This window comes from Apus apus, chromosome 9 (assembly GCF_020740795.1).
Source record: "Apus apus isolate bApuApu2 chromosome 9, bApuApu2.pri.cur, whole genome shotgun sequence".
Taxonomy (NCBI): Eukaryota; Metazoa; Chordata; class Aves; order Apodiformes; family Apodidae; genus Apus; species Apus apus.
The window spans coordinates 21,422,269-21,441,402 of record NC_067290.1 but is presented as its reverse complement, the minus strand read 5'-3'; the positions used below and the strand labels follow the sequence as shown (position 1 = coordinate 21,441,402).

General features: G+C 45.3%; 2 protein-coding genes across 2 annotated transcripts; both read right to left on the bottom strand.

The window, feature by feature from the left end:
• Positions 1-251: 251 nt before the first annotated feature.
• On the bottom strand, positions 252-14,071 carry IRAK2 (interleukin 1 receptor associated kinase 2). Its single transcript, XM_051627602.1, has 13 exons — positions 13,736-14,071; positions 12,638-12,817; positions 10,316-10,486; positions 9,609-9,721; positions 8,002-8,196; positions 7,502-7,566; positions 7,063-7,177; positions 6,588-6,697; positions 6,039-6,234; positions 5,396-5,458; positions 4,172-4,372; positions 3,497-4,007; positions 252-3,146 (listed from the first exon to the last, which is right to left on the bottom strand). The coding sequence occupies exons 1-13, from the start codon at positions 13,896-13,898 to the stop codon at positions 3,028-3,030; spliced, it is 2,202 nt and encodes a 733-aa protein (XP_051483562.1). The 5' UTR covers positions 13,899-14,071; the 3' UTR covers positions 252-3,027.
• Positions 14,072-16,545: 2,474 nt separating this feature from the next.
• Positions 16,546-18,953, bottom strand: VHL (von Hippel-Lindau tumor suppressor). The gene is made up of 3 exons (XM_051627610.1): positions 18,715-18,953; positions 18,381-18,491; positions 16,546-18,100 (listed from the first exon to the last, which is right to left on the bottom strand). Exons 1-3 carry the CDS (start codon positions 18,914-18,916, stop codon positions 17,916-17,918), a joined length of 498 nt encoding a protein of 165 aa, XP_051483570.1. The 5' UTR covers positions 18,917-18,953; the 3' UTR covers positions 16,546-17,915.
• Positions 18,954-19,134: the final 181 nt, after the last annotated feature.

The window sequence follows — 19,134 nt, the reverse complement described above, 5'->3', positions numbered from 1 at the left end:
TATTCTCTTATTTCACCTCTTTTCCTTAGTAAATAAAATTATTATCCTAAATGACATGCTTGAAGGCTATACAAATTCTTTCTAAAACTGGTGGAAACCTCTTCTTACACTTCTATACACATCTGCCATAGAAAATAAAGATTATGCTGAAACTACAGTTATTTGTGAGCTGTTTTTTATTTGCTTAAGAGGAGCTCAAACTAGATAGTTCATGTAAAAAATTACACAAACTACATTGACAAGGACTCAACTTTCAGCTGCCAAATTAGCTTCATTGCTTTATTGACAAATTGATCCATTTGTCAATATGGATCTTATCAAGGAAACCATCTAATATCTCTTCCAGTTTAAAAAAAAAAAAAAAAAAAAAAAGACAAAGAAAAACAGAGGAGTGAGTTCTCCAGTTAACTTGCTTGGATACAGAACCACATCCATAAAAAATGTCAGTAAAAGACTTTCAAGAACAGTAAGTTGCATGATTATCAGAACTAGCTGGCACACAGATACTTGGGCTGGCAGCAGTGAACTGCACCAGCAGCAATCACTGAAAAATTCCTAAAATTCTTCTTTTTCCCCATATTGACATAAGTTTTAAAAAACAAGGGCATCTGGACTGTTGCTGTGATTACACTGTGGTTCATTCTTACTAATAATTTAATATAACAATTTATTTATGTATTTATTTATTAAAGATCACCTTGGGAAAAGGCAAATGCAGCCACCACAGGACTTATCTGCAGCTGCAATCCATCCCCAACTGAGGATGCAGCATTATTTTGGTTTTCAAAAAAACTTAGGAAAAGCAAAGCTGTCTTCTTCCACTAATTTGACATGAGGATGCAATTGTGAAACTGAAATAAGGTGACTAATTAAGCTATAATCAACCCAGTTCCTATGCAAGCAAAAAACCAGCTAGTAACATCACATCACAGTCCAGGTCCCTCAAAATGAGCAGCTAGTATTTCATAATGAATTTAAATGTTTAATTCTTTATAGATTAGGGAAGTGAAAAATAGCCAGTCACTTCAACTGTAACAGTTCCCCAATCTAAAGAATGACCTAATGTTTGTCTTTTTCTCCTTTTCCTGTAATGGTTCATCACTAGGCTGGGCTTTACAAAACCAGGACAATTCCTGAAGTAAGAAATAGACCGAGAACATTTCACCCATTTTAGATACAAAACTGGTTTTGTACAATGGACAGAGACATAAGCTGCAGACAATGGTTACAGAAACACTGGCTGGTTTGTTACACAGCAATTAGGAGCCTTGAACACTGTGTAATGCAGCTTTCTGCAGGCTCTGCACATTCAGATGCCTTCTTAGTTTCGCTAGTAGATGTGATACTACATGTTTCTAGTTATTCACATTACTAAAACTTAATGTACAAGAAAACACAGAATAATGTGCCAATTAATTGCTAATTCTTACCATTCACCAACCACACAGGATCATATTCAGCCTCTGGGTTTTATCACCACCTTTGGGAGGTACTGGTCTCCAAATTAGTTTTACTTGCACAGTTCTACAGTTCTGTAACAACTATATTTTTTAAAAATTTATATTCTGTGACCTTGTTCTAGTGTTCATGGGAAAAAAAAAAAAGCAGAGTTGTCCTTCATGCTTGACAAAGAGCTACAGTGTCTTAAGGATAAAGAATACTATAATACTATACTACTAGAATACTATATGCATCTAAACAGCAATAAAGGTCAATTTTAAATCAGTAATCCCTGTAATTAATAATTTTAGAGTGAAATTTTTCTCTAGGGACACCTCAAGAGGAAAAAATCAGCTATTTAACAGTGAATGAAGACTGAAAAACATGTTTGTATTAAAAATTACTAAGGAACAAGTGTGTGCAAACAGACCTTGAGCTGCTTCCCTACCAACACAAACTTGCCTAAATAGGCTGGATTGAGAGACATTTTTATGTGCCATAAATCACGAAAAAGCAGTCTATAAAGGAAGGGTTTTTTTCGGGTTTTTTTATTCACAAAGGTATTAGTAAATAGTAATGTATAGATTTGCCAAGTTAAGATTAAAACAGGCACTATGACTCCTCTAAGAGCATGTGGTGAGTGTGGCACCAGAACAGGCCCACGTATGAGCTCCTCTCTCACCAGTTCTTTCCCCCATTGCCAAAATAAATAAAACTAATTTCAAGTGACATATAACGAAAATTAAAGATATTTTAAATTAAAGCCTTGTCTCTAGTCCAAGATTTACAAGTTACCACGTGAAATTCAATGAGAAACCTTAACAACATGTAAAGGACACTTAGGAAAAAATCACCTTCCAAAAATGCTTTTAGGAAGTATCAAACACTGTCTCAGCCCCTGACAGTGAAACTTGAAGGCTGGACTTTGAACAGTGTCACGTGTAGGTACGTAGTAGAGCAGCTCCTAGACTAACACAGCTTAAATTCTTCACTTACAGCTATTCCAGTGCAATTCAAATGGAGACTGAGTCACGTGGAACACATCTGAGAACTTCCATACCAATTCCCCTCCCTGGCAATGTGGTGGGTCTCAGTACGTAGGCCAAGATTACACAGTATGGGACAGATGAATTTGAAACCTGAGCCCTGCTCCAACCTCTGAAGATTTCTGCCTGCTGGTACCCAGCAGGATGACAACAAAGGGTATTGCTCACTGGCTGCTGATCACTTGCCCCACAACTTCTGGACTGTGGTTTCCAAGACATACATCATGTGTAGTTGCTCTTTGGAAAAGGATCATAAACTATTTTGGCAGCTGTTTGTGTCTGCGTAGCTTTTTGCACTGCAGATTGAGAGGAATAAGGCATTTCTGGCTGCAGAGCAGCACTGTGCTTCAATCTGCTTCAGAAATGATGTTTTCTGTTTCTTCCCAGTGGGATCACTTTTGCTTCCTTCAGTCAGGGCTCACGTTTCTGATCCGGATCTGCTACTTCACCTTACATGAAAGGCACTTGTACTGTCTTTCTAAAGGAGAGAAAGTCCTAATTTCTTCTTCTGAGCTGGCCACTGCTGAGAAGTCCATCCAATTTATGATTCAAAAAGTTCAGAACTGTTTAATTTGTCTTCTTCATACAGCAAAATATTTTCCATGAGCTTCTTTTTTTGATCATTTATCTCTATTTTCCAAGATGTCTCTCTGCTTAATGCTGAAAAACAAAAAATATTGAGAAAAAGATCCATCTAAGGAATAAATCACAATTTTAAATATAAAAAGACCCTCACAAACCTGGCTTGGGAAAAAAATCAGAGAGAAAACCAGGGAAATATTTCATGGACTCATTGGTAAATCATAGCCAATGATGAAAGATTTACTGAAATGTGTTTAGAAGTAGGATGAAGAATCTAAGCAATTCTGGAGAAGACAGTAGTTTGTCCCTACTTATAACACCAGGGCACTTTTACAAAGACTGGTTCTCACAGCAGGAGCACGGGCAGGTTTGCCAAACCAGCTTGACGACCGCGTGTTTGAACGTTCTTCAGACTTATCTAGACTTACCTTGTGAAGAACACGAGGAGTCCAGGTCTGCATTCCTTTCTGGAAAGGTGCTCTGCGCAGCAGCCGCTGCTTCCGAGGCGTGGGCACTTTTGGTGCAGGCAGCACTTCTCTCCTGGAGCCCATTCGCAGGTTTTTCCTGCTTCATCTTCGGCTCAGAGGCTGCCACGTTCCCTGCCTCGTGAGAGCTGTTGCTGGACAGCTCATCTGCAGATCTCTCTGAAGGATTCCATATAAAGCTGCTCGACTCGTCGGATTCGCAGGGGACCCTGGACACCTGTCCGCAGCACTCGCCAGGCGAGACGCGTCCCGCCCGCAGCGCGCGTGGGCTGGTGCCGCTCGCGGCCGCCGGCTGCGTCCTGCCCTCCCGCCTCTGCCCGGCAGGAGCCACCTCCGTGCTCACTGTCTCATCATCAGTTTCTTCGGGAGTGTTAATGGAGAATCCAGAAATGCTGCCTCCACAGAGGTAATGCTCTGTTAGTTTATTTTCAGCCATTTCCATAGTTTCAAGCACCTGTTTTTAACAATAAAATCCGTGAATGCAGATTAATTCCTGTTCCCCTGCTTAGACACATTATCCTACGTCACCCTCTCAGAAATAAGCAAGGCATGAATGTTGCAGCTTCAGACCCTGCTGTCAAGAAGGCTAAAACCCTGGTCATGTATTTAAGACACTACCTCTGCTGCGGTGGAACGCTTCTTTCTCAGACACAGACAGATGGCTGAAGCAAAATCAACAGCAACCTCCTCCAGCAAGTGGCCTGCTCTCCTGTCTAGGTATTTACAGCAGATCTCCTTGGCAGCCAGCTTTTCAACATTTTTCACTTTGGAACACAAGCTTTCCTTCACTGTTTCAATTTCATTGGCAATCATATCTTTCTGTTCAAAGGAAACAGAGACGTTAGTGAAGAGAACATTAACACAAACCTGTATCTATCTGCATGACTGGGAACATGACTTGAGTATTTGCTATTACTGCTCCTTAACCACTGGTTTACAGACCTAAAAGCTTTAAGAATCTCCATTGATGGAACTGTCAGAAACGTGTTTCCACAGGAGAGAAAAGGCCAAAGGTTTTCTCTGCAGGTGTCCAATGTCAAATTCACCAAGGCAGACACAGCTCCTCAAGGCTTGTGCCCATTTATAGGGATGAAAAACATTCAACGCTGTGGATAGCAGCCTTGCTCAGGACTTGCCAAATCCAGGGAATCCTGGATTAAGGGAATCCAGAGGATCCCTTATGTTCTGAACCCATTTAACACTGCTGAATTGCTTGGAAACGTAAGAAAGAATAATGTTGTTTTCCGCTCAAAGGTTTCAACAATGGGGCAACTCCAGGAGCACATCACACAGGAGGAAGAGAGGTGGAGTCTGTTCCCATGCAGCTGAACCAGCTCTGCTGCTTGTGCAAGCAATTTGTGCAGTTCTCATCACTGCTTGGGCAAGTTGGCCAGAATGTTAAACCCAGGCACTAGTGCAATAGATAAACACCCAACAAACACAATCATCAGCAACTGCAGTCACCACCTACCCGGGTCTCCCCATTCTGTTTGGCTCAGAACCCTTCTTCCTGGCACATAAAATACATGCAGCAGCATTTTAGCCCAAAGCCTTGACTCTTAAATAATCCATTCTTTAAACACCAATGATTCTGGAATATCTCCTAGTATGATGAGGCCAGCACTCCTGAGTGTGGTATGTGAAATGGGAGGAGACATCCTGCTTCCACCTGAAGGCAGGCAGGCTGTAGGTGGTAATGGACCCAGGATACAGCTCCTGAACATCCCTTCTTCAGGATGTGTACAGCAGACTGCAAACTGTATTTATATAAAATGAAAATTCATTTTATGACAGCAACCCCATTCACTCGTGCTGGTATTCATGATTCCTGCTTTTTCTTACCAGATAAATGGGGTGTCTTGCTTCATCCAGTGCCTTAATCCCTGTCAGTATCTCTGCTAAGACCTAGAAAGAATATTTGAAAGAGAAAATAATTTGTCCAGAATTAATGGTATTTTTACTTCAGATGGCTTAACAATGTCAGACTTGGGCACTTTAGATCTACCTCCAGAGCCAAGTCCAAGCTTTTGTTAGGTAAAATAAGACATTTTTTAAACAAAGGATGAGAAGAAAGTAATTCTAAATCTAGATAAGAAATCACACTGAGGAGAATAACGTCCTATTCAAATAGAAACATCCAAGACAGGTGATATCATAGACTACCAATTATTTTAGCTGAAATTAAAAAGTGACAGGTGATGTCTGTAGCAGCTCATGTGGCAAATCTATGAGAATTCCGAGTACTGAACTGCAGGCTTTCAGCTACTCTTTTTTTAACTGATCAGTAGTAATAATTGTTCTGTGACAAGAAACAGTATTGTTTCTGTTGTTCAGAACATTCTTCACAAGCTGAACATGTTCTATAGTCAGGAGTTGTGGCACGAAATTGCTGGGAAAACAACTATATGAGGCACCTGCTGTTATATCCAGTTTCCTGTCTAGAAGCACCAAAGAATGCAACAGAACATGGAAAAGGGCAACGTACCACACCACAGCCAAATATATCCACTTTTTCTGTTAACTGCCCATGTCTGACAAAGTCTTCTGGCAGATAAGTAAGAGAAGCTTGTAGGACTTTGGTTTTCATCACAGCATATGTTGATTTTTTATCAACAGAACACAATCGCAGACCCGAGTGTCCAAGCTTTGGGGTGAAGTTTTCATCCAACAAGACATTTGAGCTGTGATAAAGAAAAACAAATGAAAATATTGGTAAAGAACTATAATTTGACACTTTTAAAGTTAAGTGCTGAAAGTTCCCAGCACTTGGCTTGCTGTGTGTGTGAATGAAAGGATAAAGAATGGTAGAGAGAGGGGAAAGAACAAGCACTCCAAAAATGACTTCAAAAGAATTACTCCACCATTTAGAAAAGAGAGACAGATTAAACTAAAACAGTAAACACTCTACAGAATGAGAGAGCAAAAAGATACTGCAAATGGATTTCAGAATTCCATAAGCTTTCAGCCATTACTGTTAAAGAAATCCTGGTATTAGCAGGTGACCAAGAAAGTGCTGATCTGCCAAACCCCTCACCTTTTGATATTCCCATGAAGAATTCCAGAATTATGTAAATACTCTACAGCTCGGATCAGTCCTAGAGAAATGCTGATTCGCATCTCCCAGGTCAAAGGAGCAGAACCATCCTGCAAGGAAGTGAGGAAAAAAAGGTATTTTATAGAATAAAAAACTGTAAGACAGTGTCATTGTGAAATGTCAGAGCACATTATATCCATGGATACAATGACGGATTCCACAGAAACATACCCCCCAATCCAATGAAATATTACAATGTGAACGGACATATTTTGCAGATTCCTTATTACTTTCAAAATCTAAAGGCTGCACAGCATAACCTTGCTGTCCTGATCTGCTCTGCAGCTTTGCAGTCAAGATGTTTGGGCACTTTTTTTTTACTGTTTCTCAGAATTCAAAGAGATGTAATTGCTTTTCATACAGCACCAGGACAGGACTTGTAATCACAGATAACAGACCCAGATGATTTGCTTACTTGACACTGCAGCTTGTTTTGCAGGGATCCATTAGGCAGGTATGGATATATCAGGCAGTGCAATCCAGTTTCTACTGAGAAACCCAGCAGCTGCAAAATGTTGATGTGACAACACCTGCAGGCACAGAGCAACAGTGAGTACTTGCAAAGGAAATAAGAGCAACACAGAAAAATGCATTCCTGAGCTGGAATAGATCCCTAAATACAAGTCAACCAGGCCTGCTGTGCTGCAGCTGGAAGCACAGGCTGGCCCAGCTGTGGAAGGCACAGCTCCCTCACCATCTCGCCCAGTGGCCATGGTGGGGTTTGCTCAGCAGGGCCCTGGAGCCCCCCAGGAGGGCAGTACCCTGCTTGCCCAGGGCCCCAGCACAGCCCTGGCAGCCCCAGCTGGCTCAGCCTGGCCAGGGACATGGGCTGTGGTGAAGAGGCAGACACTGACCGAAAGCAGATCTGCACTTCTGTGTGGAAGAACCTCTGGGTGGAATCCGGGCTGGTGCACTCCACCTGAAACATGATGAAAACATGCAGGGTCAGCAGAGAGTATGAAGATCTTGCATTTATACAGATCTTCTAGGCTGTAGATGACAAGATACTTTAGAAAAAAGGCCAGTGTAACTGATGGCAATTTTGTGTCAAAGGCAACAATTAATTGAAAATTAGAACAAAAAACAGTGTAAAGACCCCTCTGACCCCATCATCAATGCATGAAGCTACCTTGCAGGCCACTCCCGTGGACAGAGTTACTAAGACTACTCACAGAAGCACATTATCTCTCATACGTGCTTGCTGAATCTAGGTTTGCTTACTGCTCATAATTCCTCTCCTCTTGTGTAGCTGTTCTGGTTCCCTGCCCACACAATATGATGCAACAACTGCTAATGCTCAAGAGATACTAACAACACTCTTCCTTCAAAGAAAATGAAAAGGTAGAGTACTTGCCTCCTTCAGTCTTTTGATGACATACACCATATTGTTCCTCTGACCTTTGTAGACATCTGCAAAAGTACCTTCACAGATCCTGCTCTTGTCACTGAAACCATTTGTGGCATTAGTGACTTCCCTCTGGGTCCACAACAGGCTCCCGCTGGGGAGATCCATCATCGTCTCCTGCTGAGGAGCAGACGAGCTGCAAGGCTACACATTTGTAGAAGAAACAAGTTTATCTCACGAAAATCCATATGATTTTTCCTTCTTTCAGGTGTCATTTCCTTCCCCATGATTTAAGCAGTCACTGTGACTGTTGAAGGAAATTGTGAAAGGTCCTGTGCAATCCCTCATTAGGGCTTCCCTTTGTGACACCTGCCTCGCTGTGTTTTGCTAATGTATGAATTTTGCATAGTAGAAGAGACTTGGAAACAGTTACCAACTTGCCTTTCCACCTTTCCCAGAAAACAGACTTAGTCTGTGTATTTATTTGAAGTTATGTTATGTTAAGTTATAAAAAAACATTAATCTTTATGGCTGGAGCATCTACTAGGAAACAGCTGAATCAGAAAGTAGGGTCCCTCATAAAGTATTTGTGTTCTGCTGGGAACTTCACATCTACTTCTGAAGCATCTGGTGTTGGTTGCACAATAATTTGTTGCTTCCAGCATGGCAAGTCCTAATGCCAACTACTATTGCAGTTCAGTGGAGCCTAATTACACAGCCTTCAAACCCTGATGTGAGAAAACAACACATTAACTCCCTCTCAAGAAACTCTGGATCTACTGCATCCTTTGTAGCCATCTTCTCTTTTGGCTGGTACTCTTGAACCACGTTATGCTGGAAGAGTTTAAAGTCTTTAATCACAATCTTGTTTAAAAAAAAATAAATCAACCAAAATAAACCAAAGAACACAGGCCAAGGCAGAACCACGATGGAACCAGAGCATGCACATGGGTCTGGGAAACACCCTGAAATCCCACAGGACAGCTCTAGCTAGCCTGTCATAAAGGCAAGAGAGTGTCAGCGAGGAAGAGCAGGAGTCTGTGCTAAAATCCTTGGGAAAACTTCTGACAGTGAGAAGGTTAAGCACTGGAACAGGGACTCGGAGAGGTGATGGAACCTCCAGCCCTGGAGACCTTCAGCTACACAGAGCTCTTGGCAACCTGACTTAAAATTGATACTAGCCCAGTTTTGAGTGGAAACCACATTTTAAGTGTAAAATTAAACTAAAAGAAGTATGTCATTCTGACTAGTCAGTGATATACACTGCACTGTGTCCTATGATCACACCAGAAATGTTAAGTCCTCTGTAAAACCTATACTGGAAATTCCTTCAAAATGAATTGCTATTTGTGGTCATGTTATCCATACTGAGCTATGCAGCACATACAATTGTTATTTTTTTCCCCTCACTGGTCCTTCAGTTGCAAAAAAAAAGTGATATAAACTGTAAGCAATCTAACTCCAGCATTAGTACTGTATTCAGTCCAAACAAATTGCAATCAAACCCCATTTTTTCACCAGATCTGTATTTTACACAAGTGGAGGGACAAACTTTAAAGGAAGAAACACAGATTATTTTTTTTTTGTTATGATCAAAGAGTACGAAAGGGATTTACCTTCACACTTGATGAGACAGGAGGATTTGACTGTAGGGATTTCAAAAGGTCTCTTGGGGGAGGTGGTGGAGAAGGGAGTGAATACAAGGCTCCTTCAGAAACAGCACCTGAAACTGAAAATAGCAGCACTGAGAGGACACCCGATTCTTGTCATACCACACAGCCTGTGACTAATGATGAAGGTCTGGGGTATTTTGTTGAATTTCCTAACCAGGGATAACCTGTGATGAGCTGTCAAAATGTGACATCCTGGGTGAACCCAGGGAGCTACGTCCCTGGTTCCTCTTTGCAGGATGACCTGCAGTGGGCCCGGGGGGCTGCTCCTCCCTCTGCCAGCACCTGCAGCCCTGCTCCTGCCTGCCGCTGACCGCATGGAGGGACGGGCAGGGAGCAGGAAAGAGATGCCCTGCTCCAGTCCGTGGAGCCAGGACAGACCAAGGTGTTCAGAGAGACCCGAGAAATGTCATGGAATCCCAAGGAGAGAAGCAGCCAGCATCTCTCAAAGTCAAGAGAGCTACAGGAAGGAGGAACAAAAGGCCGTGTGCTAAAGTTAGGAATAAACAGCTCAGGAGGCAGCAGTGCAAGGAAGAAGGCAAATATTCAAATGTGACCCCTTAGAGGAGCAGTATATTCATTATACTGCCCTGAAAGTGAGTGGTAAGCAGTCTTCTCTGTATATTAAAGCAAATTCAGACTCTGTTACTTACCACCTGCTGGTGACACTTCCAGGTGTGAAGAGTCTGGCGCTGGCAACAGACTCATCTCATTTTCTTTATCTTTATTTTTGTTTCCTGTGGGAGTTAAAGAGATGTTCTCCTGTTTAGGTGGCTCTACCAGCTCTTCTTTTCCAGAGTTGGGGATATTAGAGGCCGATGTCCCTTCAAAAGAGAAGAAGGATAGATTAGCAAGGAAAACAGAATCTGACCCAGATTTTTTTCATGCTGTTTTATCAGCTTTATCTCTTCAGCATGGTGGTGATTTGGGGATTAAAAGCCACAGGCCTCTGCATTTGAAATCAAGTAATAGCTTTGTGCTCTTTTTTTTGTACAAAGCACTGGGAGTACCTGAAAGGAGCAGGAAGCAGTATGTTTTGTTTATGATCTGTGCTCCTTACAACAAATCAAGATGCAAAAGTGCTGAAGAGAAGCCATGCCAGCTTCAGTGGCTGAAGGGCAGGAGTATTTGAAAAGCATTAATGGCAGAAACGGGCATGTTCATGTTTTCCTTTGACCTCTGGGGTTTGTATCTTTCTTCAGTGTTGCCTATAAACACAGGTTTGAATGAAACTAGGTCTTCAAGTTAAAACTCAGAAAAAAACAGGCATGTTTCTTCATTACTGCGTTAGAATTATCCAAAATCCCAAGTTTCAGGCTTTTTACACAGGCTGTCAGACAGCCCAGCCACAGGCCTTTTGTGACAGCCCCTGGACTCTGCAGTTGTTGGCTTTTCCCTCCTAAGCTTTAACCTAGAAGTCTCTGAAACTAGAATCACTTCCCGCTTTTAACCTGGTTTTTAGGGTTTTTTATTAATTTTGCAACTTCCTGTACACACACACACATTACTGAAGCTGAAGAAATGACATAAAAAGATTTATTATTATGGGCCACAGAAGTGGAACTTGAGTAGTGCAAGAAATTGCTGAAGGGAAGTAGAGCTCTCCTAGAAGTAACTTGTCAGGAGAACATAAAGGGGTACACTGAAATAAGCCAGCTGTAAATAAAGGTGGGCCCAGAATGTGCTCCAACAGGGAGAGAAGGCAAGGGCTGGCACTAGGTAGAGCTTAAGGTGTGGTAGGTTACATGGTGTTGGGTAAGAGCACCCACAAACTCTTTAGGGACCAGGAATCAATTGTTAAATACTGAACACAGAATTGGCATTGCATTGTGGTAGTCACCCTCTACTCCCAAGTATCCACAAAAATACCATGATCACTTACTGCACTTGTAGTACCTAGATTAGACTTACTCAATGTAGAGATTAGCAATAAATAAATAAATAAATAAATAAACAGAGATTTTATTTACAATCCTGTCCACTCAGACCAGACCGTCAAAGTCACAGTCACTGTGACTAAGTTAACAACTGGATTACTGATACACAAATGAAAACAGATTCGAGTTCACTTTCCTGTAGCTTTGTTTGCTTTGCTGAGGAACTAGGACTAAGGATTGACATAGTCTCCCAGGCTGAATGCTGTGGCTGAATTCAGTCAGAAAGTGGATCTGCTGAATGGTGATGCCAAAACCAGTCCTATTAACTGAGCAATGCACTCGTTAGGGAAAGTGGTGTGCCTTCTATCAGGCAATGGTTTACTTTAACCAGGCACACTGAGTCCAAACTCAGATCACCCTACCTCAGAAAGATAAATCTGAAACAGAGTGAAGTGGAGGTAAGAAAAATTACATCCAAAGAGTTAGAAACAACTACAGTTGCTTTAATTTGTGAAGGGGTCAAGAAGAACATATGATAGGAACTGAGAAAACATGAAGTGGAATAAAGAAATAGTAATGTAGGCAGTTGATAAACCATTTCTCTTTCTCATAATCTTTTTCTTACAGTGCAGGACAGCAGGCTGCACAGGCAAAACTGGTTATCTGTTTTTCTGCTTTGAGTTTGTTGACAATTAGAGTATAAAGACAAAATTTATGGGAGAAACAAGCATGTATTAAAAAACATTCATAACTAAGCTCTGTTTTGAAACCATGTCTGATGCACGGATGTACCACCCCTGGCTCAGAGCACAGCCAACCCCTCCTCAGCACCGCTGGAAGCATCTAAGATGGGCACTACAAAGGCAGGATGAGAAAGCAGAGGCACCAGTGATTGCTCCTCTGTGTCACCTCTCCCTTTCCCACCACAAACTCTATTTGAGAGAGTAGAAAATCACGATCGTGGAGAAATTTTAGAATTTGAGCATGAGACTCCTGGCAAGAAGTTCCTTCAGGCAGCAAGAGAGACTGACTGGAGCAGGTCTGGGTGCTCTGGGCAGGGGGACAGCCTCCCTGAGGGAGGAAGGGGCAGCTACTCACAGTCCAGGATGACCTGAGCTGCCCGGTAGAGCTGCAGCCCCTGCAGCAGGTCCAGGAGCTGCTGCACTGTCGCCAGCCTCACTCCCCACCACCACATGAGCTCTCGTGTTATGCTGATCCCCGTCTTCTCCATGGACTTGATTTTCCGTAGCTCTGTCTGATCAGTTATCACGTAGGAGGCTAGTGGGAGACAATGGAGATTTCTGTTTAAAAAATCAGAAAAAGCAAGCAAGTGCAAGGGGGGAAGGCTAAGGTGTGAGGCACACTTTGCTTTTGCATCTGCACACTTCTAAAAGGAAGGATCACCATGAATTAGCTATGTGGAGGAGAAGAAAACTCAGTTCCTACAGCAAGCCATTCCATTTATTCCTTTGACTACTCTGGAAAAAAGTATTTTAATATCAGAGACCCAAAAAGAAAATCCAGTCACACTTTTCAGGATATCTTCCCCATAATCTTCCTTCACCTTAATACTCTGTACCAAAACAAGTTAATATGAAATTTCTGGCATGATCCTCCCAAGGCAGATAACAGGAGTAACTGGCAGGACTGCCCTCCTGTCTGCATTACTCAATACCAGCACTGTGGTAAAGCCAAACAGCTGCTGCATCATCGGGGTGTTATTTACAGCCAGAGAAACCTCCCAGTGAAAGGCTGCTACGTTTAAAGCAGGGGCTAGGGTGCTAAAGCTGACCCCACACACCGTGCCCAGCCCCTCACCCACACGTAACCCACCTCCCGCCGACCCAAACGAAAAACCCGGGACTACGTCTGCTATACTTATTACACAGCCAGGACTGACAAAAACAGGGGCAGTAAGTATGAGGGAATACACATGAAGTGAAGGAAGAACCTAAGAAGCAGCACATCTGGCCAGCTGAGGGGAGACCTGCAGGCAGGGAACGGGAGGAGCGGGGAGCGCGGGGGAGCGCGGAGCCGCCAGGGCGAGGCGGAAGTCTGGAATCCCATCCATTAACCAGCGCTTTCACTCGCTCCGAACACAGCCTCGTGGACGGGAATCCCCGTCCGCAGGGGCGCCGCAGGACGGCCCGGCACGGCCCCCATCGCCCCAGCAGCCCCGGCCCCGGCCCCCCTCACCGAACCGCATCCAGTCGTAGTCACTCAGGCAGTCCATCTTCTGGCAGAAATCCTCCAGCACCCAGGCTGGCATGCTGTGAATGTAGAGAGCCGGGGGGCAGCCCGCTCCGGGGCGCAGGGGCGGCTGCGGCGGGGACATGGCCCCGCGGCCCCGAGCGGCCATCAGCAGCGCCCGCGCATGCCGGCCTCGCCCGGCCCCGGCCCGGCCCCGCTGGGAAGGCTGCCTGGCTCCAGAGCTTCCTCTTCTCGGAGGGCTGGCCCGGCCGGCCCGTCCCCACCCGCTCCGCGCAGGGCCGGCCCGCAGCGCGGCTTCCTGCCCGCCTGACGTCAGGACACGGCCCCGCAGCCCCGCCAGGCTTTCCTCTCCCCCAGCACGTGTTGCTCCCGCCTCCTGCCGCAGCGCAAGCTTCAGAGATCACAGAATGTTTGGGTGGGAAGGACCTTAAAGCCCACCCAGTCCCACCCCTGCATGGGCAGGGACACCTCCCAGCAGCCCAGGCTGCTCCAAGCCCCATCCAACCTGCCCTTCAACACTGCCAGGGATGGGGCAGCCACAGCTTCCCTGGGCAGCCTGGGCCAGGGTCTCACCTCCCTCACAGCACAGAATTTCCACCAGATCTCTTAGTAACAGTTTCTTACCCCCATCATGGCAAGTAAAAGCTGAAAAATGTGGGATTAACGTAGCTACAATGTCAAAAGACTCATGACCACTGCCACCTTCAAGACCTGTAACAATTCTGTCAGACTGCGGTAAGTGGGTCAAACGTTACCTTAGGTGTGACTCAGTGGTCTGAAAAAACAAAACCTTGTCAGCTACTTGTGAGAAAAGTTTTTAAGCACTTCTCATCTTAGACAGGAAGTTACTAAGTTTCTAAGCCTGATGTATGGAAAAAAGAGGTATTTCATGATTTGTCAACAGGAAAATCAACACTTGCAAAACTTAAGAACTAAAACTAGTTACGTAGTCACAGAATTCACATCACAAGAAATCATATCCACTGGTGAGATACATTTTCTGGTCAACAGGGTTCTGCACCAGACTTTGCATTTGCGTTCAGCCCCTTCCTCTCCCAGACTTCTTGCATAACTTTGGAAAACTCAATTTCATTTGCAAAATGGAAATAAAACTTCCTCTTTTCTCTTGTCTAGGGAAAGTGTAAGATTTCAAGCATGGATTGCCTCTTGCTATACATTAAGCAAGAAGCAACCATTATTTTAAAAATAAAGTACCTCCTACTTAGGGGCTGTGCAAAGAGTTGTCAGCTACTGCTGTCAAGCCAGATACAAATAATGTACTTGGGTACTAAAAATCAGATGCTATAGTGCCCAACTTGAAGACAGCTTCCTGACATGGAGTCCTGAAGTCCCTGTCTGGCCTCTGTGCTGCACATGAGGCATCTGCCACTGCAGGAGGGAATGGAGAGCAGCTGCTCTGCTGTGCAAGGACAGCACTTGTGCTTAAATTAAATGCTAAAAGCAAATAAATTAAGCAGGGTGTGTAAAATCCCTGTCCTAGGACCCATACACCTTGAGGATTCGGGGAAATGCCACCTTCTGCTCGGGATTCTATTGTTAACTGCATGCAGACTTCAAAAGAATTAAGTTAATTTCACTTTTAAAACAGACATTGAGGAGGGAAAAGTGGTAAGAGAGACTGTGCAGATATGTGACTGCAGATGACAGGACATAGTTGAACAATGGTCTCTACCCTGACAACTTTCTGCATTTTTATGCAATTTGAGTTGAACAGTCACTGAGCAACACAAGTTCCCTGCTTTGGGTGCACTCTCATGAGGTGGGGTGTTGGGTGAACCTTTGTCAGGCTGGGGACTGACAGATCTGCAGCTCGTTTCTATGTGGTGACAAACCACCCTCAACTCAATCTCAAAAAAGTGGACAGAAAATGTCCCTTAGAAAATGGGCTGAATCAAGCAAAATCAACACAAAACATTCACAACTAGTTGCCTACCAGGAGCTGCTCTTTAGCTAAGGATTTAAGTTGCCTTGGAATTCAGTAGATGCAACTGACAACACAACAACGAGCCATGAGATTGTGAGGCAGTTTCTTATGTTTGTTTTTGACAAGTCACAGCTATGTAAGTATGCTTTTCTGTCCTCTAACATGCAGGAATCCAAGGGATCCGATCCTTTAGCTGTGACAAAGGCTACACTAGGAAAGTATCACCAACTGGTTGTAGAACTGCAAGGTCGTAGGAATGGAATAAATAATGGAATCAATTTAAATTATTCTAATAAGCAACATACAAGATCACAGACCCCACATAAACCAGAAATATACAGAATGTTTGTGGTATGCACACACCTGTTTAACCTAATACCTACTACATTATAAGAAAAACTGGAGTCAAGCAGGTCAGCTGTCTGCACCTGGCTGGCAGTACTGCCACGTTCACCTGACACACAGCACCACAAGGACACTGGGAGAGAAATTCCTCTCAGGACCCAATGCAGGAGCACAGTGCAGCACCCTCTAACCGAAGGGCTAGCTCCTGGGAGCTGTGTGACTTTGATGTCTGCTCCCCAGGCCTGCACAGGCTTGCTTTCCCCTGACAGAGATCTGCAAACGGTGGTAGCAGCAGCAGCAGCAACACAGCTGTGCTCACCCACAGACCCTGCCTGAAGCTGCACTGACAGGTCCTGCAGCAACAGGGGCTGCAACAGGTTCTAAACTCAATCCAGAAGGACCTGTTACTGATCAGCTAGGACAACTTCCAGGAGTACTGCAGGAATACAAGCATTCAGACACAAGCACTGTGAAGTTATTTTGACAGAAACTGAGTAAAAAAAGGTACGGATTCACATTTTTATGACAAAGATCAATTCATACACTTCAAAGATATACAAAAACCAAGTCCACAAAAAGGGGAGACATTTCAGACTTACAGAATATGTTGACAGTCAGTTTTACAGCTGTGTTTCTTAGAACATAGAACTGGAAAGAAACATATATCACAGAAATGCTCTGCTAAAGGTCCCTACCAGCCTGCCTAACACTGACCAACACTGCATCTGTCACTTGGTGGACAACTCAGACACCTGCCAAAAGCAATGCTGCCTCCAGTTACATGTGCCCATCTGTACGTCCACACAAATACACATCCTGAAGTAGGGGAAACAAAATATAGGCACAGAAATGTTTTCTCTGCTTATCTAGCCTGTAACAAAGCACAGATCTGTCTGTGAGCTGGACCTAGCAGTAGGCCTGTATGAGCTGACCCACACTAGCAACTTGAGTGGTCCACACTCCCCCAGAAGGTCTCTCACTATGACTTGAACTACTGCATTGCAACGGGAAAAGGTAGCACAGGGAGCATCTACCTTCCATGAACACCACCTGATATGCCTGCATGGAAAGCTGGGGAAGCAGCTGCAGAACATAAAGGTGCCCCAGAACCAGGATCCAGTACACATGACTGACCAGGTTGATCACCTTAAGATCAACTAGGCAAGAACACAGTTATGATAGACAAATAAGGTATTCAAGGTGTGATCTGTATAAAAATGCGTCAGCCTCAGAGTTAACAACACACTGGTTTATAACTGCAATGGTAAGAGGCAGAGAAAACCCCAAACATTTACACATGCCATCCTTCCACCAACATACCTTTTCAGGCCAGATCCTCGGCGTGGTGGAAACCCTCACACACACAAACAACCCCCACACATTGTGGTTCACAGGCTAAGCGTGAAATTCCATCAAAAACAAATCAGTCAAGCAAAACTGGTTTTGGTCTGCCACTTATAATGATTAGAGTCTGGATTAGATTAATCCTCAGGTAATTTACTTTCTAATGCAATGAAAGCTAATCTTGATGAGTATTCACCAAACAGATGACCTGACCTTCTATCCCTATGCAGTGTTCCGAGTTGGTCCAAACAGAACTTCTCTGAGTGTCATCTGCACAAGGCCTCTGGAGTCAGCAGCTTGCAGTATGTGTAAGGAAGAACAGAGCTGAACCATCAGGAACCTGGCATGCTCCTACGAGTTGTTTAAGTCTTTTGGATGTGACTTATCACCATAGCAAATTTTCTATGACTGAGCTGAACTCGTGTTTCAGAACTGAAAATACAGATGCTAGCTCTTGGCCTGTTTTGTGGCGACTGTCCCTGCTCAAACTCAGTAGTTTGCTCTTTAAAGAGTCTGGAATGAGTAATCATGTTATTCCAGAATTCCGTTCCTCAATGTTTCACTTCTTTCCAGAGAAAGCCGCTGAAGATCCTTCCTAACATCAGGATGATCTTCCAGGTCTTCATACAATGAGTGAACAATGTCCAGCTTCCTGTAGTCCACGGGTTTGACCAGACTGCGAACAACCTGCAGACACCTCTCCTTCAGGGTGAACACTGAGTTAAGAACAAACACAGAGAAGGGCTCTCGTTAGCTGCTGCCTCCAACACAGACAGCAGGTGGACACAAACACAACACGCAGCAGTGTTATTCACAAAAGAACCTGTGGTTTCCTGCCGTGGTGCCCTACAAAACGCACCAGAGCATATTTAAAACGAGAGGCCGGATCAACGCCGTGCAACGACACAGCTCGGCCTAGAAACCCTCGCGATCTCTTCCTATTTCTGAGGTAAATGTTATTCCTCAGAGAAGCCCCGCTCTGCAGGGCTCTGTTACCGGGCAGCGTGATGTCGGCTTCGTTCACGTTGGGAGCCGCGACGAAGAGCTCCTGGTTGTTGACGAGGAGGCCGTCGTTTGTGCCCGCGTCCCGGAACAGCCAGAGGTGACCTGCGGGAGAAGAGGGCGGGAAGGCAGCGGTGAGGGCGGCGGGAAAGCGGCGGGAAAGCGGCGGGAAAGCGGCGGGAAAGCGGCGGGAAAGCGGCGGGAAAGCGGCGGGAAAGCGGCGGGAAAGCGGCGGGAAAGCGGCGGGAAAGCGGCGGGAAAGCGGCGGGAAAGCGGCGGGAAAGCGGCGGGAAAGCGGCGGCCCGCGCCGCCCGCGCCCCGCGCTCACCCCGGTAGCTGTGCATGATCCGGCCGGTGCGCGGCTGCAGGACAGGGTAGGAGCGCGGCTGGCCCTCGAAGTCCACCCAGACGGGCAGGACGGAGCGGGGGCTGTGGTTCTTGAAGACCACCTTGGAGAACTCGCGAGTGTCGACGGAGCGCAGGCAGGGCTCACCGCCCTCCGACCCGGGGCCCGGGCCCGACGGCGCCATCGCAGCCCCGCCGCGGCACCACCGCCCCGCCCCGCGCCTGCGCACCCGCACCGCTCCGCACCGCCCCGCGCCTGCGCACCCGCACCGCCCCGCGCACCCGCCCCGCGCCTGCGCACCCGTACCGCCCCGCCCCGCGCCTGCGTACCGGGCCCGCCCCCGCGCAGGCGGAGCGGCGCGGGCCCCAGCCTGCGGCCGGTGCGGGAGCGCCGTGCGGGGCT

Coding starts and splice junctions, on each gene's coding strand:
- IRAK2 (XM_051627602.1), bottom strand. CDS start 13,898: ATGGCCGCTCGGGGCCGCGGGGCCATGTCCCCGCCGCAGCCGCCCCTG. Junction 7,567..8,001: donor TCATCAAAAGACTGAAGGAG/GCAAGTACTCTA, acceptor ATCATGTTTCAG/GTGGAGTGCACCAGCCCGGA. Junction 5,459..6,038: donor ATATATTTGGCTGTGGTGTG/GTACGTTGCCCT, acceptor TATTCTTTCTAG/GTCTTAGCAGAGATACTGAC.
- VHL (XM_051627610.1), bottom strand. CDS start 18,916: ATGGCGCCGTCGGGCCCGGGCCCCGGGTCGGAGGGCGGTGAGCCCTGC. Junction 18,492..18,714: donor GATCATGCACAGCTACCGGG/GTGAGCGCGGGG, acceptor CTTCTCCCGCAG/GTCACCTCTGGCTGTTCCGG. Junction 18,101..18,380: donor AGCCGACATCACGCTGCCCG/GTAACAGAGCCC, acceptor TTCTTAACTCAG/TGTTCACCCTGAAGGAGAGG.